The 24,856-nt window shown below is 43.4% G+C and overlaps 1 protein-coding gene across 1 annotated transcript in view; it reads right to left on the bottom strand.

Annotated features, from left to right (window-relative positions):
- LOC126154274 (uncharacterized) overlaps positions 1–24,856 on the bottom strand; it is a 108,207-nt gene that overhangs the window by 38,916 nt on the left and 44,435 nt on the right. Inside the window, exon 2 of the mRNA XM_049916126.1 lies at positions 3,353–3,570. Coding sequence (XP_049772083.1) covers positions 3,353–3,570 — 218 coding nt within the window. The remainder of the gene's footprint in view (positions 1–3,352; positions 3,571–24,856) is intronic.

Below are 24,856 nucleotides of genomic sequence, written 5' to 3'. Positions count from 1 at the left end.
GACGTCCTTCGATACTCACACATGAAAAGAAAATGGTAAGTGGGGTATTTACACTGTCACTCTTATCTGGTGGCATTGCTGTATCTCTTGTTTCACCTTCTGAGGCTTCTCTTATGAGTTGGCAGGCCATAAATAATCTCTCTACAGTACTTGCGATCGACTGCGGCTTCTCTAGAGTACAAGCTGTCTGCAGAAGAAGTCTCGAATAGTAATTTTCAGTTTCATCTTTCCCTACTTCAGCCTCTAGCACCATCTCTCGAGAACATTTATGAATCCATTTCCTGACTTTTTTTCAACAGGATATTTATTCGTTGAATGTGTTTACCATTCGACTTTTCAGCTATTAAAAATGCATAGTTTATTCATTTAAAACACTGGGAATGCTGGGTGGCACGTTTGTCTAATTTCCGCCGACATCGTGAAGCTCGCACATTTTCCATAATTCTTGGATTTGGCATTCATACGAGGGTCACTCCAAAAGAAATGCACACTATTTTTGTAATCCATTTGTTATTCTACATGTTTGAAAGTTTTACAGTGTGTAGGTACATCCTTTAGGAACAATATTTTCATTTCTCCACATAATTTCCATCCCTCTCAACTGCATTACGCCTTGTTGGAACCTGCGCCTGTATACCCGCACGGTAAATTTCTGGACCAACCTGTTGGAGCTACTGTTTGGCAGCGTGCACAAGGGAGTCGTCATCTTCAAACCTTGTTCCACGAAGAGAGTCTTTCAGTTTCCCAAAGAGATGATAGTCACATGGAGCCAGGTCAGGACTGTAAGGCGGGAGCTTCAATTTGTCCATCCTGAACCCACCTGGCACAAACCTTTTTTAACGCCAACACTTTCAGTATTCTGCAAACACTTCCTTCCCCTATCCCAACGTAGCGTGACAGTTCGTTCACTGTGATGCGCCTGTCAGCAGTCGCCAATTCGTTAACTCTCTGCACATTGTCTGGAGTGTGTGCAGCACGAGGCCTGCCGCTGCGAGGACAATCCTCAATATTGCCGTGCCCGCTTTCATCATCACGTAACCTGCTTGCCCACCGACTAACTGTACTGCGATCGACAGCAGCATCTCCATACACCTTTTTCAACCTCTTGTGGATGTTTCCCACTGTCTCGTTTTCACAGCACAGGAATTAGCACGTTGCTTCTGACGAATGTCAAGTGAAGCAGCCATCTTGAAGACGTGCTGAGACGTGGCCACTCACGGGAACAGGTTGAACTAAGTTTTGAAACAAGCGGGAAGGATGTATCTACACACTGTAAAACTTTCACACATGCAGAATGAAAACTGTATGTTTACAAAAATAGTATGCGTTTCTTTTGGAGTGACCCTTGTAATTTTGGGCTAATCTCACGTTGCCTGGTAGAACAACACATTTTTTGGCGTGAAATACGACAGAATATAGCAACACTAGTGTCTGTGTACGTACACACATTCCGCAAAAATGGTTCAAATGACTCTGAGCACTATGGGACTTAACATCTGAGGTCATCAGTACCCTCGACTTAGAACTACTTAAACCTAACTAACCTAAAGACATCACACACATCCATGCCCCAGGCAGGATTCGAACCTGCGACCGTAGCGGCTGCGCGGTTCCAGACTGTTGCGCCTAGAACCGCTTGGCACACATTCCGCCATGAGGATTTAAACGACTAATATTGGTCCCATAGTTAGTCGTATTTTAGCCGGCCGCTGTGACCGAGCGGTTCTAGGCGCTTCAGTCCGGAACCACTCGCTGCTACTGTCGCAGGTTCGAATCCTGCCTCTGGCATGGATGTGTGTGATGTCCTTAGGTTAGTTAGGTTTACGTAGGGGACTGATAACCTCAGATGTCAAGTCCCATAGTGCTTAGAGCCAACTGAACCATTTAGTCGTATTTTACTTCAAGAAATGTACAGTGCTACAAACCAACGCAAGATTAGGCCCAAAACGTCAGTGCCAAATCCAGGAATACCTGGAAAATGTGCCAGTGGACGACACTCACTGACCTCGGCAGAAATCGTACAAAATGTCACCACTGACGACCTTTTAAGTCAATAAAAAGAAACGCATTTCGTAATACAGAAACGACTTTTTAGCTTAAAAACTTATTTTAAATATGACCACACAAATGAAAAATTTACTTTATTTATGTCTTTTTTGTTTTAACTTCGCATATCAAATAAAAATATGTATTCAACTTCTTTGTGGTTAACTTTTAGAAAGTTAGGGTATTCGGTGTTGATGTTGAAGACATATCCAACAATTAATATATTCGCCCAGCGTAGGAACGAATTAATGACTCAGATTAAGAGTCTCAAGTGCTACTGATTTTGTGTATGAGGGGCAGTAAAATGAAAACCGAAGAGCCAGCACAATGGGATCACGAAAAGGTTCCATTCAAAAGTGATCACCACACGCTTTAAGACGTTTATTCCAGTTAGAGAAAGACGATCAATTCGTGTTTCGTAGAACACGGTCGGCTACTGACGGATTTACGACCACCCACTCTCGCACTTCCTCGTCCAACTGAAACCGACGTCCACGCATGTCTCTCTTCAGGTCGCCAAAGATGTGAGAAATCACACTGTGAACGTTCCGTGCTGTACAGACGAAGTTGCAGTGTTTCCCAACCAAATCGCTGAAGCATAGCCTTCGTCCGATTGGCAGAGTTGGGGCGGCCGTTATCGTGCAACAGGATGGTTCCGTCCCACAGGATTCGTGGGCTTTTTGACTTTATGACGCATCGCAGTTTCCGCAAAGCGTCTTCATAGCACTGCTCATTATCTGCGGTTCCACGCTCGGGGATCTGGACGAGCGGAGGGCCCCTGCGGTCGGAGGAGGAGGCCATCATGATCTTAGTGGACCTTGAGTGGACAGCTTTGGATTTCTTTGGAGAGGGAGATGTTTCCACAGTTGGCTTTGCCATTTGCCTAGGGCTGTCGGACGGAGTCGCTGAATAACACTGCAATATCCTCTGTACAGCCCGGATCTTTCACCGTGTGGTTTTCGCACCTTTGGCGACCTGAGGTATGATATCCGTGGACGTTCGATTTCAGTCGGATAAGGAAGTGCGAGAGTGGGTGCGGATGTACATCAATCAGTGGCCGACCGCGTTCTACGAAACACGAATTAATTGTCTCGTCTCCCAGTGGGATAAATGTCTTAACGCGTGGGATGATTACTTTTGAAATGAACCATTCCAGGGTTCTGTTGTGGCGGGTGTCCATTTTTCATTTGAATGCCCTCATATTTGGATGGGTCTCATTATTATGTTAAAGTACAGACAACTGTTTCTACTTGGGACGTTGTCCGGAGCACCTGAGCCACAGAGGACGGGAGCAGCAGCCACGTACCTGCAGAGCGTCATCGTCGTCGTCGGCGCCGCTGTGCGCCTGCTCCGGCGGGGGCCCCGGTCCCGGGGAGAAGGCGCGCAGCACCACGATGCACTCCACCTGCGCGTCTCCCACCGCGCCCGTCTGCGTGCTCACCTCCATTATCGCGGGCAACAGCTTACCGGCGGACCGCACTAGCTTTGCGTTCTTCGCGTTTCTCGACACGACTTCGGCGACAACTGCCAAACAAACATAGCGATATCTCATTACAGTTTGTGGGAAGGCAACATCGCTAACGCCACACACTGTAACCTCATCACCCACCTTTCGATTGTTTATATTGTGTCTTGGTTGGAATAGCTGTGTAAGACGCTCTCCAAGTCACATGGAATAAATGTTGCCACTCGAGGAAGGTGCTTTGTATTGTTCCGCAGTTCAGAATTTCATATTATTGTGTGATGGTATGCGGTGTGAGTGTGTGTCTGCTGTTTTTAAAGGTGTTACTTATGCAGGTATGGAAGCCGATTGCTGGATGTCAGTTTCGAGATGTCGTTAGTTGACATGAATACTGAACAATATCCAAACCTTTTCTATGACACACACACACACTGTATTTATATATCGGGTGTCTCCCGCAGGGGTCGTTAGGTGCGTTTTCTCTGATGTTTCGACAGATATTTGTAGTTTCTTTTTCGCAACATTTAGCTGGGGTCAGGCCAAAAATCTCCTCCTCACCACGTCCTTCATGCGACATTCACCGTCGACGCGAAGCTTCGGTTTGTTTCCAATTACAAATAAAATAATTTTTAAATCGTAATTCGACGTGTCCGTTCGACAGAACGGTCTAAAATTAGTCTCGTGCGTCCAAACTGACGCTTTCCATTGACGCAGGGCGTCGCATGAAAGACGTGATAAACAGTATTTGTTTGGGGCTAACTACAACTACACGTTGCAAAAAGAAAACTGCTTCTCACATCTTCTAAACAATCCGGCCTCCCGCCCCAAATACACAACACATTTACAGCACTACACTCAAAGGAAAACTGACCATCACACTGAAATCACAACACGACCGAAAGGTGACAGAACGGCACAGTATGACAGCAGCACTGCAGGCACAGAGAATTTAAAAGTTGTGAAATGTACGTACAAGTGCTCATAGAACAGTCGACTGGTATGTAGAAATCAAACAATTGTTCCACTGCAGCACATGATGAAAAATATACTAGCTTTCTTTTTCTTTTTTTAAGGTTTGGTTCCGCTGACAATATTATTTTCACCAAGACTGTACATTTGTTGAGAAGGTAATTTTACTGCTATTGGTCAGTCTTGGTTAGTTGTTTTCAAATGGACTTGACAGTGGAAGAGGATGAATACACGTCATGCGACATATGAATACCAGGCAGCATGAAGGGAAACATGTTCCATTCTTGGTTTCGTAGACTAAAGATTATATGAGTTTTGTAGCCTCTGTGATACACAGCGTGATTAAGATGCCATGGTTGTTTACGTGTAGCGGTTTTGGTGTTTGGGTGTCATAATTTATTACTTCAATCCCTGGTCTTGTACAGTCAAGTCCATATGAAAATACCTCTATCACCGAAATTGACTAATTGTAGTATTCTCAACATATTTACAGTTTTTGCGAAAATAACAAAGCCTTTCAAATAAAAATTTAAAAAGCGATCATAAAAAGTAGTAAGTAACATTGTTTACAACCGGCAGAAAAAAACTGACAAACTATAACATCCTATTGTAAAACTGTTCAATACTTTTGAAGTGGACAGGCATCAATATGGCTATAAAGATTGTGGGGAAGCGGCCTGAAACGTTACAGAACAAAACGACGTAGTGGCGCTTTTTGAATGTGTCGGGACACAGGATAGCAGTCGTTGGTTTACTTGAATGGTGAAGACAATGAAACCAATATTTCCGTTCACAAACATGTTCAATTGTGCAGTTTTGATTATTTCCCTAAAAGTTTATTTTTTGATGGATTTCTTACAAATGTAAGTTCGTCCTATCCGTAGTAATATGTTTACTGTAGGTCTGCTGGATTTTGAGATTGCGACAAAACATTAAATTTGTGCGTCAGCGTGCAGAATGACGCAGGACTATGTTGTTTTGCCCTGCTCCGTCGGACGCCCTATCGATGTTCAAATGCAGCATTCCTTCTTACAAATGGACATTTACAATTTAAAATAGTAACTAGCAACTACTAACACTATGTTCATGTCTTTCTGGAACATTTTTTGGAGGCAATGGTGAATAAGGACATACGGATTTGAGATATTCATGGAATGAAAGTAACATTAAATCTGTAGTAAACCTCGTGAAAAAGTGTAATTTGGGGTGGCTTATGCCTCTTTGCTACATAAAGCGTTCAAGTGACACTAATAGAATTTGCATGTCTTTCTACAATTCCCTTCTATACCAAAATGAGTAAGAAACTTTAAGTTGGCAAGGTGGCAAAAATCTTACTTCAACAACAAATCTGCGAACAATGAAAGTAAAAAGAGTTTCAGAAAAGCGATGACGAACGAGAAACTCCAGACGAGTAGGTGTGAAGCTACGTTTGGCTATATTTTCACCATGTGATGAAATAGAAGTAACAGATACAAATATTTTTACTGGTGATGAAGATTATGCATCTTCTATTTACTGCTACGAATTATTCGCCTGATGAAAAAGCAGGGGAGTATGGTTGAGGTGTACGAGCTGTTCAAAACAGAGCCAAGCAGATTCTGCTGTAGTTTCTAAGCAGACAGGGTCAATTAGGCAACGACTGACTATCTGTATCGACAATAGTATACAGGCTGATACTTTAAATCTGACATGTCAGTTTTTTAAGTTCCCAGAGGTAATGTCACATTTTAAATTTTGTTAATGAGCATCGTTACTTTGTTAGGGATATAGTTCTTATCTTTAACCCAGATACTATTATTTGCATCTGTATGTCAATAGTTTAATAGTACAAAAGGAATACCTCTCCTACGAGAAAAGATGTGTCATTTTGCCCTACTGGGTAGTCCAAAATGGTACTATGAACACATTTTGAAGCTGGGAGTTCAGAGAGACACTAATTTTAATAACTGACTCCAATTTGTCCTATGGTCTTCCTTATTCCAAACATTGTGACGCTGTTTATTTTATCTCATACTGACCGCAGTTTCTGCTGTATCTTGTAACCGAAGTGCACCCAACTGCGAAAAAACGAAAACAAAAGTTGCAATAATGAAACTGATGACAGATCTAGTCGTTGTAGACAAATGAGCTCATTATCCCGATTCTGCGCTTGCTGCTAAAAGAACTTCGTACGAGATCTGTTCAAAAAATTCCGGAAAATTCGTAATTTCGCGCCAATGGTGTGTTGGAGCGAAAGCAATTGGCATCCCTACACAAGCCTCTGTTTAATGTGTAACTGCCGGAAGTTTCATTGTTGGATGCCTGTTTGTTATTCTTCAGTACTGTATTAAGAAGAACGATGTGTTGCACAGTTTGCGAACTTCGAGACTGCAAAGTTACAGCAGCAACGTGTCTGCATTAAATTTTGCATGAACCTCAAGAAAACCTTTACAAAGACACACCAAATGACTAAGGAAGCCTAAAGTGATGATTGCCGTACTCGGTGCTACGAATGGTTCACACGGTTTAAAAACGGCCGGACGGAAGTTAAAGATGACCCACGTTCGTCCTGTTTTTTCGCACTGAAACCAAAGCAGGTAATACAGATAACTCTATTTACGTTGCAAAAAGCTCTCCTCTCCATCCAGTCTTTGTCTTAACTGCGCTAAGCACAAAAAACTTGCATATGGTTCCATGACTTAATTACTGATTTGTAATATTTAATTTTACATGTAGTGATTATCAATTACTAAAAAAAAAGTAAAGTGCTGTCAACCGTAAATTCGGTTTCAACATCATACTGTTTCGTTAAACATGGTTCCAGAGGAGGTGCCTTTCTCCGACCTTTGAACTGACTCGCCCAGGTAGTTATAGGAGAGGTACAGTTTCGTAGACATAGAAACGCGGGGCAACTAGGCACTTTTCATATTAACAAACGTTAGCAGAGATGAAAGAACTTATGAGTGACAGTTAAAAGTCCTCAGCCTGAGGGAGTCGAAGCTGAGACTTTTGGATCTGCAGTGTGGCACTTAACCAATAACACTGTTATAGTTTCATTATTATTGGTTTCCTGCTCTATTTTCAAATCTTGCTTTATTCAGTTGTTTCATTTCTTTGTCGAATCTTATCACTACTAGATGCACACAGCGATATAAAGGTGATTAGGTATGTCCTATTAACATACATTCCTTCTTTATTTTTCCTTTGTTGTATAGGAACTTCATAACTTCTTGTAGGGCTGCTGAAAACCGTTTTCTTTTTTTTTTGTTCGCGAAATGCAATCTCGTTGCCTGACTATTTTTCACAATCCTGATGAAATCTAGCAGAAGCTGTAGCACTGATGTACATGTTTTTTCGATATACTTTTCGGTACACTAACCTAGCCGAAACCAATCCACGGCTTTAAATTCATCTGTCGGGACAGATTTCATAGCTTTCTGAAAATCTTCGAATCACAGATAAAGCAGTGACTCATAGATATTGCTCTGTTCTGTATTTTGTTCGCGACTTGTTAATAGCGCATTATGCTATTAATAATTTTAGAGAACATCGTTCACCGTTTCCACAAACAGTACGCCCATAGTCTTTGTTACGTACATATTTATCCCTCGGTACTTTGTGTTAACCACTGCGCCATCTGGACACAGTGTTTATCGCAAATTCGGGGATTATCTCGGCACACTCGCCCCGCCGACCCACACTGCCACCGCATAGTCACAATGCAATTGACATCAATAGTTCCGTCCGTTTCCTTTCCTTCCCCCTCCTCCCCCGTCACCTTCAATTTATATAATATCATACCTGCCAACTTTCAAAAACAGAAATCCAGAAGGTTCCAAATCGCAAAAATTTAATGGGTGCATGCGTCGCAATATGTTCAAACACAGAGAGAAAATACTACACAGAAAGAGATTACAATTAATGTTAACACTTATAATGTAGGCTACATTTTCAGATCACCATTTTCGAACACTGAAGTTAGATACACAAGTTACTTGACGATGAGTGTTCATTTGTTGTCACTTAACATTGGGAACAGTTCACACACTGCACAAAAATGAGCTTTTCGGGACTTGATCTTGCAAGCCACAATATGAACGACACTGTCAAACATACTAAACTGGACACTTATGTACAAAATTTTCTCAAGTTCACAGAACACTGGCTATATTCTATCACAGGTTGCAGAGGAGAGATGAAAATGAGCAGCTTCCTTCAGGAATTCTGTAGGGAAAGTATACAAGTAACATGGATCTCTGCTTCTTGTTTTCAAAACGGAAATGGATCCTAGAGTTTCATTCGACATGGAGAACCTAAACCGATTGCGATTCTTCTTCACCAAACTGAACACATGCTCACACTCACCATTGCTGTCCGGTAGGATCAAAACAGAAACCATTAGTCTGGATAACCCATCTTACTTAGGAACACCATCAGCTCCACGAATGCTCATCAAGCCCATTTGGTATCATCTATCAAGTTCTCGCTCTCAACAGTAGCAGGGTCATCAACCGGTAGGGCCACAAATTGGCTATGAAACACATTCATTGCGTCCTCAGCTGATTCACTTCCCTTCCTCGGCAGCAATGTTGGAAACATTTCTACAAGAATTTCTACAGAAGAAAACTTGACATCATCAATTTGGAAACTTCTGCGACCTTTGCATGATTCAATACTTCATCACTGAGGGGAAACTTGTTTATGATATTATCACATGCAAAGCAAAAGTAAGCCCTACAGACGGAAAGGTCGTTGATTTATCTTTATCATTAAGTTTCTTCACCAAATTCATTGTCTGAACACCAATAACTAGATCACCATTTCTAACTGTCTAGACGACCCAAAGCGATGTGAAGTTGGATTGCAAAATTCACACCTCTCCCCCATAGGTTGATTTACTTGGTATGTACAGCCGATCTTCTTCTCTTGATTTCTGGCTACGTCGATCTCCAAAAACTACTTCTCCGAAGAAAACTGCTGGTTAACAGGAATTTAGAAGACTCTCTCTCTACTTTTGAAATAATTTAGTAGTCTAAGAATACTTTTAGTTCAGTCTTGGTATATTTCAACTTCCATAAATAACATATTCACCATTTCTCACATCAATATTCGAATGTTTACATGTCAACCGATTCGTCTCGTGTTAGACTCGATCAAATACATCTGCAATAAAGTCGGTTTAACAATCACATAATTTATGAACCCGTCTTGCCTCTAGCGAGTACAATACCTAAAGTACTTAAAAGTATATAATCAATTGTTCATTTTTCTTTAACAATAATCACAGTCACTAAAACAGCAAAGAATACTAAATAATTAATTCTTCTTCTTCCAATACGGCTTCCGTGGCGTGAACGGCAAACACCTGTCGATGCCGTTCGACCGTCGCGTCTACTTTGTCCTCGTGACTCCTTTCCAGCCTGCACACACAAACATGTGTCGCGCAGTAGTACGTTCTCTCACACTTATTTTTAAAATATTTTGTGTTCGAGACGGTGGAAGGGCGAGTGGTTCTAGAATTTACGCGGAAATTCTCGAATCACTACACATTGTCACTCTGATTCTGGACAAGATGGTACTGAACTTTCTTAACAGGGAACTCTTTATAGCTTTAGGTTTAACAAACTGGAGAGAAGCTGCTGTAATAGGTTCATCATTAGTTCTAACGGTTTATGAATTTGATGGGAAGCGCTCTGTAGTACAGAACTGGGATTCTCAGATACAGGAATGAACGCACACAGGAAAGCACAGTATGCCTTGTTTAAGCCGTAAGAGAGAAACATAAACAGTTTTTCTTCACGGGTTTGAATAACGTTGTTGTTCTTCAGCATAAGAGTGTCAAATTTTGTGGCAGATGCAAATCTCTTGGGGGGCAACCAATTCTGTTGACTCGACAGGCTTCCTCTTTCCATTGTCTTTAGAACTATCAGCTCAGCTTTCGGGCTTGTAAACGATGTTAAGTACTTGATGCACACTGAGCACTAAAATGCACCTCATCTTTGAAGAACCCAACTAAAGGCTCCCACTGCTCCAACAGTCTCTGCAGACACTTTCCTCAAGATAACTATCTTATGCAGTAATGTTTTAACATCATCTTAGTTTTCTTGTCGTGAAGCTCTTGGAACTTCTTAAGGCGTTGCTTCCCCTTGCAACTCTTTTCTAAATAGTAGAAAATGTCGACTAGAAGTTCATCAGTCTTAATAGGTAAACTGCTTGCACATTTGTCAGCAGCCAAGTTAATCAAGTGACATGAGCAACCCAGCACAAAGACATATAGCTGTGCTCTTAAAACAGGAGCAACTCCATTTTTGTTTCCTATCATGACTGGAGTATTGTCTGAACAAAACGCTACACGATTTTCAATCGGTATTTTGTAATTCTTCAACTGCGAAATTAACAGATTTCCAGTATTATGTCCCGTTGAATCACCCACCAAGGCTGTGACAGCTAGCACCGAAGTAACTATTTTTTCCTGCTTTTCCTCAAAACAGGTGACGTCTAAGGGATAAAGCTTATCATCACTTTTTTTTGTTTTGGTTTTAGGGCGCAAAACTGCTATGGTCATTAGCGCCCGGTCCGTGACTTAGGAAACAGTAAAAAACCGAAAATGGAAACCAGCAGCAATGGGAACGAAACTCAAAAAATTGGAGAAACTAAAAGCAGAAGGAAGGCTTAAAAATCCACTACAGAAAGGGGTTGGTTGTCCCCAAAAAAAGCTTCAAATGACTGACGTCATTTCACTGGCACTAATAAACTCGAGAACGCGATCGGCCGAGCGCGTGTCATCTGCTAAAATGGAAGAAATATCAGGCGACAGCTGTAGACGGGCGCGTAACGGAGTAAAATAGGGGGCACTCAATTAAAAGGTGTCTTACCATCCACAGCTGAGAGCAGTGGGGACAGGGTGGGGGAGGATCGCCGCTTAAAAGATGTCGATGGCTAAAAAGACAGTGCCCTATCCGGAGTCTAGTTAAAATTACCTCCTCCCGACGACGCATTCGGGAGGAAGAGGTCCGAGCACAAGGAAGAGCTTTCACGTCCCGCAATTTATTATGGGGAAGTGTCGACCAATGTGCGTGCCATAAAAGAACAACACGGCGACATAAAACGCTCCGTAGATCGGCGAAGGGAATCGATTGAATAGCTGGCCGTTGAAGAGAGACTGTAGCCTTGGCTGCAACATCGGCCGCCTCATTTCCACAGATACCAACGTGTCCCGGGAGCCAGAGGAACGCCACCGAGACGCCCCCCAGGTGGAGCAAGCGCAGACAGTCCTGAATCCGGTGGACCAGAGGGTGCACAGGGTAAAGAGCTTGGAGACTGAGGAGAGAGCTGAGAGAATCTGAACAGATAACATACTGTATCCGCTGATGGCGGCGGATGTAGTAGACAGCCTGGAGAACAGCGTAAAGCTCCGCAGTATAAACCGAACACTGGTCGGGAAGCCGAAATTGATTTGGGGTGTCGCCAACAATATAGGCACTCCCTACACCAAACGATGTTTTTGAGCCATCAGTGTAAATAAATGTGGCTTCCTTCATTTGTGCACATAGAGCAGAAAATGCCCGACGATAAACAAGTGAAGGGGTACCATCCATGGGAAACTGACAAAGGTCACGGAGCAGGCAGATCCGGGGACGGAGCCAAGGCGGTGCTGTACCCCAAGTTGTCAAGAAGGTTTTAGGGAAGCGGAAGGAAAGAGAATGGAGCAGTTGACGGAAGCGGACTCCCGGTGGTAGTAGGGAGGAGGGGCGGCCTGCATACCCTACATCAAAGGAGACGTCGAAAAAAATGTCATGGGCTGGATTAGCAGGCATGGAATGCAGATGGCTAGCATAACGACTCAGAAGGACTGCTCGCCGATTGGACAGCGGAGGTTCAGCAGTCTCAGCATAAAGGCTTTCCACAGGGCTGGTGTAAAAAGCTCCAGACACTAAACGTAATCCACGGTGGTGGATAGAGTCGAGACGCCGAAGAATAGACGGCCGAGCAGAGGATTAGAGTATGCTTCCATAGTCCAATTTCGAGCGCACTAAGGCGCGATAGAGGCGGAGAAGGACCACTCGGTCCGCTCCCCAGGAGGTACCATTCAGGACACGGAGGGTGTTGAGGTATCGCAGACAGCGAGCCGAAAGATAAACGTGGGAGGACCAGCATAGTTTTCTGTCAAACATAAGACCCAAGAATTTAGCGAAGTCCGAAAACGGAAGGTTGAGAGGTCATAGATGTAAGGAGGGTGGAAGAAACTCCTGACGTCGCCAAAAATTAACACAAACTGTCTTACTTGAAGAAAAACGGAAGCCGGTTTCGATGCTCCAAGAGTGGAGGCGATCGAGATATCCTTGAAGACGTCGTTCAAGAAGGCTGGTCCGTTGAGAGCTGTAGTAGATCGTAAAATCGTCCACAAAGAGGGAGCCCGAGACATCAGGAACGAGACAATACATAACTGGATTTATGGCAATGGCAAACAGTACAACACTCAGCACGGAGCCCTGGGGTACCCCGTTTTCTTGGGAGAAGGTACGGGAGAGAGTAGTGTTCACCCGCACTCTAAATGTGCGCTCTGCCATAAATTCGCGAAGAAAAAGGGGCAGCCGACCTCGAAAGCCCCAAGAGAACAGTCTGCGGAGGATGCCTGTCCTCCAACAGGTATTGTATGCTCTCTCCAGATCAAAAAATATTGCTACTGTTTGGCGTTTCCGGAGAAAATTGTTCATGATATAAGTGGAGAGAGCAACAAGATGGCCAACTGAAGAACGATGCTTTCGGAATCCGTATTGGGCAGGTGTTAAAAGACTGCGGGACTCCAGCCACCAAGCTAAACGGCAATTCACCATACGCTCCAAAACCTTACATACACTACTCGTGAGAGAAATGGGGCGATAGCTACAGGGGAGATGTTTGTCCTTTCCGGGTTTCGGAACAGGAACGACGATAGCTTGGTATTGAACGTTCCGCAGCTGTAAGAATAACGTCGGTAATATGTGTGACCTCATCGTCGACGCTGGGAAAGTAACGGTCATCGAATGTCGCTAGAGACGAAAAAAGTGTACAATCGGCTTGGGCAAACTTCCAGCGTCGCGGGCGCATATATGGCAGTTGAGGCTGCAGTTTAAGGATACATAGAAAGTGGTCACTCGAGTGTGTATCATCAAGGGCGAACCATTCGAAGCGCCGATCTAGCGGAACAGTACCGACCGAAAGGTCCAAATGAGAGAAATTTGTCGTGGAGGCAGACAAAAATGTAGTGACCCCAGTGTTGAGGCAAACTAAATCCGCTTGGTGGAAGACGTCTAGCAATAGTGAGCCGCGTGGACAAGGATGTGGAGATCCCCAAAGCGGGTGGTGGGCATTGAAGTCCCCAACCAGCAAATAGGGGGGTGGAAGCTGACCAAGAAGATGAAGGAGATCAGCTCGTGCCATTGGTGTGGACGATGGAATGTATACAGTACAAAGAGAAAAGGTATATCCAGAAAGGGAAAGACTGACAGCGACAGCTTGGAAGGAAGTGTTTAAGTAGATTGGGTGATAATGGAGAGTATCATGGAGAAGAATCATGAGCCCTCCATGGGCTGGAGTGCCTTCAACAGAGGGGAGATCAAATCGGACGGACTGAAAATGGGGGAGAACAAAGCGGTCATGGGGACACAGCTTTGTTTCCTGAAGACAGAAGATGACCATCGAGTAGGATCGTAAGAGGATCGACAATTCATCCCGATTGGCTCGAATGCCGCGGATATGCCAGTGGATAATGGACATAGGGTGAACAGAAAATGGAGGAATGTGACCAAGGTTGCCGTCAACTCAACGACTGCTCAGAGCTTGCGACCGACAGCATGGAATGGCATTCAGCCAAAGGCAAAAGATCCTTATCCATAGGTTGTTCAGGAGCAGCTCCTGCCACCAGCGATTGGCCGGTTGATCGGCCGCCAGCAGTGCCCCTCGGCGACACAGAAGACGGCCGAGGGCGATTTCCGCCAGGTGGTGCTGTAGATGGGACACGCCTTGGCGGAGAAGGAGATGAACTGAGTTTCTCAGTAGCCTTCTTGGAAATAAGATGTTTAGATGAAGAAGGAACCAATGGTTGTGAAGTTGGGGTACGTAAAAAATCTTCACGAGTATGCTCTTTTTTCGAAGTCTTGGTATCTGACTTTTGGGCTCGAGATTTAGCAGAACCCGATGAAAGGTGAGCCATAGAGTGGGCAGGCGAAAGTGGTGAGGTTGAATGGGCGATCTTCGCGCTGGCCGATCTGACGACCGTGGCACTAAAGGTGAGGTCGCAAGTCTGCGTGGCCGCCTCCTTTGTTGGCCGAGGAGAAGCAAGGACAGTGCTGTATTTTCCTGTCTGAGGCACGGTGGGTTGTCGACTGGCGAATAATTTTCGAGCAGCAAAGGTCGACACCTTTTCCTTCACTCTGATTTCCTGGATGAGCTTTTCGTCTTTAAAAACGGGGCAATCTCGAGAGGAAGCAGCGTGGTCACCCATACAGTTGATGCAGCGAGGGGATGGAGGTGGACTAGCACCCTCATGGGCATCCTTGCCACACATAACACATTTGGCCGGATTGGAACAGGACTGGCTGGTGTGACTGAACCGCTGACACCGATAGCAACGCGTAGGGTTTGGGACGTAAGGGCGAACGGAAATTATCTCACAGCCTGCTTTGATTTTCGATGGGAGTTGAACTTTGTCAAATGTCAAGAAGACAGTGTGGGTTGGAATGATGTTCGTGTCAACCCTTTTCATAACTCTATGAACAGCCGTTACGCCCTGGTCAGACAGGTAGTGCTGAATTTCTTCGTCAGACAATCCATCGAGGGAGCGTGTATAAACGACTCCACGCGAGGAATTTAAAGTGTGGTGCGCTTCAAGACGGACAGGGAAGGTGTGGAGCAGTGAAGTACGCAGCATTTTTTGTGCCTGGAGGGCACTGACTGTTTCTAACAACAAGGTGCCATTCCATAATCTGGAACAAGACTTTACAGGACCTGCAATTGCGTCGACACCTTTCTGAATAATGAAAGGGTTGACCGTGGAGAAGTCGTGACCTTCGTCAGACCGAGAAACAACAAGGAACTGTGGCAACGATGGAAGAACTGTCTGTGGCTGAGACTCAGTGAACTTACGCTTGTGAGCAGACATAGTGGAAGGTGAGGAAACCATTGCGGAAGAATCCCCCATGATTACCGGCGTCTCCGATGGCGCGCTCCTCCCTTGTGGGGGCCCTCTCTGAGGGCACTCCCGCCTTAGGTGATTGTTCACACCTCAGGTCACACCTCCCGACAAACGGACGGAGCGACCAATCGGCACTTTCGGAAGGTATCAGCTCGGGTAATCACCCCTCCCTGGGCCTGGCCGTTACCAGGGGTACGTACGTGTCCTACCTGTCTACCTGGGGCGGGGAATTACGCGTTACCCCGTCACCGGCTACACACAAAAATGCATGGGTCGGCCTTCAGACACGCACAGGGAGGAAGAAAGAGAAAGGGAAAAACAAAGAAAGGGAAAGGAAAGAAGAGAGGTCTCAAACGCCGCAGCGGAGAAAAGGGGAAAGAGAAAAGGTAAGGAAAAAAGGAGGACAAAGGAAGAATGAAGACATACAAGCAGAGAAGGCGAAGAATGCGTTACATTTACGAGCGTCCGTCTCTGGACGTAGGCACAAACCATACTCCCAGAGGGGGAGAAAGGGAAGGAAAGAGCCCGAGGTGAGGGGAGGGAGGGGGGGGGGCGAAGACGGGGGATAGGGAAGGATGCGGAAAAGGAAGGTATGCAGTCCGGAAAGGAAGGAGGTCCACATTAGCTCGGGTCCCGTGCTCGCTACGCACGTATCCACAAAAGAGTTGTGGACCCCCTGGGGGGCTTATCATCACTGTCATTGCTCCCATCTATAGCCAATGTAAATGGTACACGTTGCAGCAACAAATGAGTTCATTTCTTGAATCTGTAGCCATTTCTTTCAAAATATGTGAAGTCTCTGTACGACCAAAACAGTATCTTTTTGCGATTTCTGAACCAGAGAACATTTTCTTAAATAGGGCACCAGCACGATCAGCAGCAGCTAACGGAATATTATATTCAATTAAAAATTAAGTGAACACACATTTTGCTCTTATTACATCAAGGCCGGTTCTAGGAATGGTAAAAATTGAATCAATTCTGCTACTACTATCCTTCATTCTCGTATTGGAGACGTGTTTAACTGATTCAATGTGATTGCTTACGGAGGAAGAACTGAATTAATCAATGTTAACACGAACACATGGAACAGAATGCGAATGTTTCACCTTTCCGCGTCTCGAAAGCACTAAATCGCACAAAAATTCGTCACACAATTGCACGAATACCAAAAGCACAGCAAACACCGCATAAAACCAAGCATAAACAAAGCTTTCCCGCTAACATGCAGTCTAAGAACAAAGAGTATGCAGCGATAATCTGTGAGATGTGATTATAGGTGGAACGTTCGACCGACTTTCGCCGGCGGTGTTTCACACACACAGAGCTAATGACAAAGCGATATTGTGCGGGAAGGGATTAACGATAATATTGTCGGTCGACTTTCAATCAAATTTCAAACGGTCGCATCTCAGAATAGCAGCTGTTATCGAACGTCAAAACCGATTGCGATATGAATGCACAGGGCGGGAACAAGCCCGAGTTGAAAACCCGGAAAAAAGCGATGTTCATCCGGAAAACCGGAAGATTACCCAAAAATCTGGAAATCTTCCGGGAAAACCGGAAAACTTGGCAGGCAGATTCCGCGTGGTGTTTCAGGCATGTCCGAAAGAACAGACGCCATGCATTCATTCAACTGATTCACCTTGATGGACAATACATCCACAATCTTCCCTGTGGATGCACATTTCGTTCAACCTCCAGCAGGAATCTAAAAATTAGCGAGCGTGGAGGACATAGACGGGTACTGTGAATAGGTGACGCTCCGTGCCAATGTAGGTAGGCCAGAGGAGGTGCCGAGATAGTCCGCGCAATTGCAACAAACACTGTCCGGATGGCGCAGTGGTTAACGCAACCGCCTAGCAAGCAGCAGGTCCAGGTTTCGAGTCCCCGATGCAGCTGACATCAATAGTTCCTTCTCCTCCCTTTCCTTTCCTTTCCTTTCCTTTCCTTTCCTTTCTCCCTCCTTCACCTTCATTTTACGTAATATATATAATAGTAATGTAAATATCGAACAATTATGTCAATGATGACGACAAAAGACTGACATTCAAAAACTATCAGCAGCAGGATTTGACTGAAGTAATTTACGGAAGCCTTGGAAAGCCCAAGTCAGGATGGATGGAAATATACTGAATTTTACTCCTCTCAAGTATGAGTCGAATACCTTAATCACCTAACTACTGCGCTTCGCCTCTGATGTAACGAAAAAAAAAGAAAAACGACTTTTCAACAGATTAATGTATAGCTTAGAATTGTACACAAGTGCAAATAATCGTCTGTGTAGATAGATACGTTGTGTGGTAGCATTGCGTCATGGAATACATGGTAAGACAGTAAACGAAGATGAATCAAGAAGAAAAATCGATTAAGACATCACGATTTACAAAGTCAGATGCCAGACTGAGATTCATTGAGAGGTCCTCTCAGGAAGCATAGCCCATCCGCGGAGGAGGAAGCTACAACACCCTGGTCGTCTGCTACTTGTGCATTGATCCTCAGTCTGAGACACTGTCTAAGGTAGCAATGACACAGAAAATAGAGAAGATCCGAAGGTGATGGGTTTGTTTAGTAAGCCCGAAAGTGTCACGGAGATGCTCATTCGACTCTGCTGATGGATACTCCATGAGAGGCAATGTACAATATGGTGTGGTTTATTGTTATTTGAAAGCTTTCTAACAATCGTTAAACTTGCACATCTTTCGCCACTGCAACAGAGTGGGTGTGGCGGATGGGAGGGGGGTGGGTAGTGGATCTGGAGATGAGAGGTAGGGAGACGTCACATATCGTCAGACAGCTTGCAAGTATAGATTTACATAGATGCTGAAGGCAGCTTTGGATAAAATGGAGAGGTAATGAGATCCAATATTGTGGAAAATGATGTAAGGAAAGAATGAATTGGGACCTATTTAATTATCCAATAGAAAAGCATTTGGCAAACGCATGAAAAAAAAAGCTGGCTTGAGAGATGATCTCTATTCTTTTCAAGTACATCTCAGTACCTCGACTGCAGCGCCGCCTAAGAAGGGAGGAGGCAGGGGAGGGAGGGGGAAGAGAAGGTGGTAAGATAGAGGCATGTTAAAGAGACGAGAACACTCACTAGACACGGCCTGCACCTCAACAGGTATGGGAAGGGGAGGTTGGCAAAGCTTATAGGTGACAGCATAGGTGGGGTTGGTGGGATCACTCATGGGAAAATTCCTGCAGTAGTGGGTGTTAGAGCTGCACCTTTTTTAGACTGAAGTCAGCTGATAGGTATTCCTGCTTAAGGGAAGTCTCTCTAACAAGGGAATCACTTTTGACAAAGCTTAGGTATCCGAGTAATGAGGGAATTAGTATACTTCATCAAAATATACAAGGTATTAGAGATAAAGTTAGTGAACTGCTTATGGATGTTGACTCTGAAATTATTGGTATATCTGAACACTTCTTAAATAAGGAGATAATTCAGAGGCTTCCTTTACCAGGATACAGGTTGGCTGGCTGCTTTTCGAGGAGCTCTTTGCGGTGTGGGGGAGTAGCCATGTATGTGAAAAACGGCATCGCATTTGAGTCAATTGATGTTTCAAAGTACTGCACTGAAAAGGTGTTTGAATGTTGTACAGGTGTGATTAAATTTAACGGAGCTAAACTTGTAACTGTTGTTATTTATAGATCCCCAGACTCCGATTTCACAACATTTTTGCTAAAGCTAGAGAAGGTTCTTGGTTCACTTTATAGGAAATACAAAAAGTTAGTTATATGTGGTGACTTCAATATTAATTGTATAAGTGATTGTGCAAGGAAGAGGATGCTGGTAGACCTCTTTAATTCATATAATCTTATGCAAACCGTATTCTTTCCAACGAGAGTGCAAGGGAACAGTAGAACAACCATAGACAACATTTTTGTTCATTCCTCATTACTAGAAGGGCATTCTGTTGGCAAAAAGGTGAATGGCCTTTCAGATCATGATGCGCAAATTTTAACTTTAAAAGATTTTTATGCTGCAACACGTGTTAAATATAGTCATCAGCTGTTCAGGAAAGCTGATCCAGTTGCTGTAGAGACCTTTGTAAACCTTATAAAGGAGCAAGAGTGGCAAGATGTTTATAGCGCTGATACAGTAGACGATAAATATAATGCTTTTCTCAAGACTTTTCTCATGCTCTTTGAAAGTTGCTTTCCGTTAGAACGTTTAAAACAGGGTACTAGCACAAACAGGCAGCCTGGGTGGCTGACTAGAGGTATAAGAATATCTTGTAGAACAAAGTGGCAATTATATCAAAACGTTAGAAACAGTCAAAATCTAAATGCAGCAGCCCATTACAAACAGTATTGTAAGGTGCTTAAAAATGTTATTAGGAAGGCAAAAAGTATGTGGTATGCAGATAGAATAGCTAAGTCTCAGGATAAAATTAAAACCATATGGTCAGTCGTAAAGGAAGTGGCTGGTCTGCAAAGACAGCTCGAGGATATAGAATCAGTGCGTAGTGGGAATGTCCGTGTTACTGATAAGTCGCATATATGTACAGTATTTAATAATCACTTTCTGAATATAGCAGGTGAACTAAATAGAAACCTAGTCCCAACAGGGAATCATATAGCGCTCGTAGAAAAAAGTGTTCCGAGACTGTTACCTGAAATGCTCCTCCATGATACTGACAAGAGGGAGATTGAGTTAATAATTAAATCACTAAAGACCAAGAACTCTCAAGGATATGACGGGGTATCTAGCAGAATACTGAAGTATTGTTCTATGTATGTTAGCCCAGTTCTCAGCCATATCTGTAACTTTCCTTTAGGAGTGGTCGGTTTCCTGACCGATTAAAGTACTCGGTAGTGAAGCCACTTTATAAAAAGGGAGACATTGATAATGTTGACGATTTTAGACCTATTTCTATGCCATCGGTGTTTGCTAAAGTTATCGAGAAGGTTGTATATACAAGGTTACTGGAGCATTTAAATTCACATAATTTGCTGTCAAATGTTCAGTTTGGTTTTAGAAATGGTTTTAGAAATGGTTTAACAACTGAAAATGCTATATTCTCTTAACGGTAGGTGTTTTATTTGATTTAACGAAGGCTTTTGACTGTGTTGACCACAAAATATTACTGCTGAAGTTGGACCATTATGGAGTAAGGGGAGTAGCTTACAATTGGTTCGCCTCTTACTTTAAGAACAGAAAGCAGAGGGTAATTCTCCGCAATATTGAGAGTGGTAGTGATGTTCAGTCCCAATGGGGCACTGTTAAGTGGGGCGTTCCCCAAGGGTCGGTGCTGGGGCCACTGCTGTTTCTTATTTATATAAATGATATGCCTTCTAGTATTACAGGTGATTCAAAAATATTTCTGTTTGCTGATGACACCAGCTTGATAGTGAAGGATCTTTTGTGTAATATTGAAACAGTAACAAATAATGTAGTTCATGAAATAAGTTCGTGGCTTGTGGAAAATAATTTGATGCTAAATCACAGTAAGACTCAGTTTTTACAGTTTCTAACTCACAATTCAACAAGAACCGATATTTCGATCAGACAGAATGGGCATATTATAAGCGAGACGGAACAGTTCAAATTCCTAGGCGTTCGGATAGATAGTAAGCTGTTGTGTAAAGCCCATGTCCAGGATCTTGTTCAGAAGCTAAATGCTGCTTTATTTACCATTAGAACAGTATCTGAAATAAGTGACACTTCAACACGAAGAGTAGTCTACTTTGCATATTTTCATACGCTTATGTCGTATGGTATTATTTTTTGGGGTAATTCTTCTAATTCAAAAAGGGTATTTTTGGCTCAAAAACGGGCTGTTCGAGTTATATGTGGTGTAAGTTCGAGAACCTCTTGTCGACCCCTATTCAAAAATCTGGGAATTCTGACATTGCCCTCACAGTATATATTTTCTTTAATGTCGTTTGTTGTTAGCAATATTAGCCTATTCCCAAGAGTTAGCAGCTTTCACTCAGTTAATACTAGGCAGAAATCAAATCTGCATGTAGAATGCACTTCCTTGACTCTTGTGCAGAAAGGAGTGCAGTATTCTGCTGCATCCATTTTCAATAAGCTACCACAAGAACTCAAAAATCTTAGCAGTAGCCCAAACTCTTTAGTCTAAACTGAAGAGTTTCCTCATGGCTCACTCCTTCTATTCTGTCGAGGAGCTCCTGGAAGAGCTAAAAAATTAAGCAAATGCCAGTGTTACATTGTTGATTGTCTTCATTTAAACTTACGACTTGTCACCTGAATATGTTTTTTTTATATTTCATTTTATCTGTTTCTAATATCGTGTTATAATTTCATGTATTGACTCGTTCCATGACCATGGAGACTTCTCCTTAATTTGGTCCCACGGAACAATAAATAAATAAAAATAACATAAGAAGCCTCAGAAACAGGAGAAAAGTTCAAGGTATTTGATAACAACAGAAAGGAAGCAGAATATTTTTTAAAAAAGAAAGGGACTGAAGGTATCTTTTAAATTACAAATAGACTAACCTCCTGTGATCACCCAATTCAAGTATGTCATATTAACAAAAGAACTAATAAGTTGACATCCACGTCTGATGCTAAGAAATTCTTGTGTCTGCCGGAATAATATCAGATGATTGTTAAAATGGAGTAGCTTCTGTTGTAAGATGCACTATTAATAAAAATTAAGTGGATGATTCTGAAGCTAGCCCACAATGAAGTGTGACATCAGTAATATCGCACTGTCACGGATTTCCTCTATGATTATACTGAGTACCATTTAGTAAGCACACCGGACAAAATATTAATGACTCCCAGGAAACATCACACTAATCAGTGATCTAGCCTTGATAACGGCTTCAATTGGGCGACGAAGTTTGTCTGTTTGTTGTTATTTTAGGGCGCAAAACAGCTGAGGTTATAAGCGCCCTTGTCCTAACTTAACACGGTTAATTACCGAATGAATTTGAATCACTTCTTCCATGACTACCGCAGTGGCACAGGTACGGCAACCGAGTAGAATTAAAAAAAAAAGTCTTGGTTGCACAAGATAGGTTTATTTACTCTTCGCACGTGACACGTTTTGCCTGTACTCAGCATCATCAGACAATGGATAAAAATTCTTGCTAATCGTGATCGTGGCGTCTAACGTGCCTAAGAATCCTTCGCCATATTAATACGAAGAATAAAAAGTAAGTAACTGTCAATGCTTCATTACATTACCCATGAAGAAACCGTCCCATGGGTGACGTAATACAGCACCGACAGTGGCTAGCTGGCTGTTACCTTCCTGTTCCATGGGACTCTTCGTCACGTTCGACGCCTCTGTCACGATTAGCATGAATTTTTATCGATTGTCTGATGATACCTACTACAGGCGAAACGCCTCACGTATGAAGATTAAATAAACCTAACTTGTGCAACCAACACCGTTTTTTTTTCTTATCTAAAGAATGAATTTGAAGTCGAAATACTAGCAGCCTAATCGACTTGAGGGATAGCTAAAAATGATCACTTCCACTTCGAGAGGTTGCTTAAACGGTTGAAAATTGAATTTCCTTCGCCATATTAATACGACGAATAAAAAGTAAAACGCGAGCTACAGCTCATGCTGTATTTCCTAGAATATCTGGTAATTCAGATGTCAAATACACACTAAAATTTAAACGGTTATAAAATCAGCGTCGGATCAGAAAATAACGCACTGTCAATGGTTGGTTGCAGTAAGCAGAGGTTCCAATTAACAAATGACGGTGACTGAAACAACAGTGTCCAACAGCAAAAAGTATCTCCTCGCGACAAGAGAGGCGAGAGGAAGTCGTCCAAGCCGTTGGCACCTGTTTAATTCCCCAGAGTTTGTTCCCATATACAGAAGATCAGCGTTCATGCCACAGTGACACAATGGTCCTACATTCACCATCACAGAGATCATCTGAAAGGGCAACATAGCTAAAAGACCCACGTAGTCGGACTGCAGCCTCGGCAGCAGCATCATTCTCCAACACTCCGAAGTGACCAGGGACCAACATGAGCATCACGTTGGCTCCATTATCAGCGTGTGAGTGGAGACATTCTTGGATTCGTTGTACTAAAAGGTATGTGTATGCCACACAGAGGCTCTGGAGGGCACTAAGTGAATCGGGTCATAACACACAACTGAGAAGCCTGTGCCGTCAGACGTACTGGGTGACCTACTAGAGGGTAGAAATCTGCAGTAAAAATCGAGCACTCTTCTAAAAGCCAGTATCTAAAATGTTTGTTGCAAGAGACAAAGGCACATCCGACACTTCGGTTAGTCTCAGGCCCATCAATGTAGACGAAGGTGCTGTCTCCAAGTTGTGTGCAAAGTTCGAGAAATTTACAGTGATATACTGAATCCTTGGGTTGGGAACTAAGTCCAAGATGAATGCTGGCCTCTACATGAAGCCGAGGCAGTGAAGGGCTTCTCATCCATTGGGAACATGGCAGGTAACTTAAGGTTAAGCTTCCAAAGCAACATACGAGAGCGAACTCCAAGAGACAACCAAGAAGTTCTGCTCACCCCGTATTGGCGGCCAACGGAGTCATCCAAAAAGTGTGCATAGGATGGCTGGTTGGGCATAGAAGACAGACGGCACGTGCATCTGCTGAGGAGAACATCACGCCAGTATGACAGACTCTTGGACAGACTCTAACTGGGATAGTGTGGAAAACTCCCGTGTAAAATAGATGGTCATGCAGATGGGTAAACGAGACACCTGTAGTCCATTTTTGATAGGACAAGGGATCAGAACGAGTGGAGGAAGATTTTCTGATCTGCTCCCCATGAAGTACCATTTGAAACAAGTAGGATATTTAGAGATTGGCTGCTGCCAGATATGATTTGTGGGAGGACCAACAGTTTCCTATCGAGCGTAAGCCCCAAGGATTTCGTGGTTTCGACAAACGGAAGAGGAACAGGGCAGAGATGTAAAGACAGTGGAGGGATAAACTCCTTACTCTGCCAGAAGTTCAGACAGATAATTTTTTTAGTGGAAAAGTGACAACCGTTGTTGATGATTAAAACGGTCTAGACATCACTGAAGTCATCACTCATGTAAACAGGTCCAATGAGAGCTGCAAGTAGGTAGTGAAGTCATCAACAAAGAGGGAGCCTGAAATGCCTGGCGGAAGACAGTCCCTGATAAGGTTAATTGCTATGGAAAATAGGGCTATGCTAAGCATAGAGCCTTGAGGCACCCCGTTCTCCTGAATAAAAGAGTTCGACAAAGCCGAACCGACATGTACGTTGAAAACCTGG

Source organism: Schistocerca cancellata, chromosome 2 (assembly GCF_023864275.1).
Source record: "Schistocerca cancellata isolate TAMUIC-IGC-003103 chromosome 2, iqSchCanc2.1, whole genome shotgun sequence".
Classification (NCBI taxonomy): domain Eukaryota; kingdom Metazoa; phylum Arthropoda; class Insecta; order Orthoptera; family Acrididae; genus Schistocerca; species Schistocerca cancellata.
This window is presented reverse-complemented; position numbering and strand designations above follow the sequence as displayed.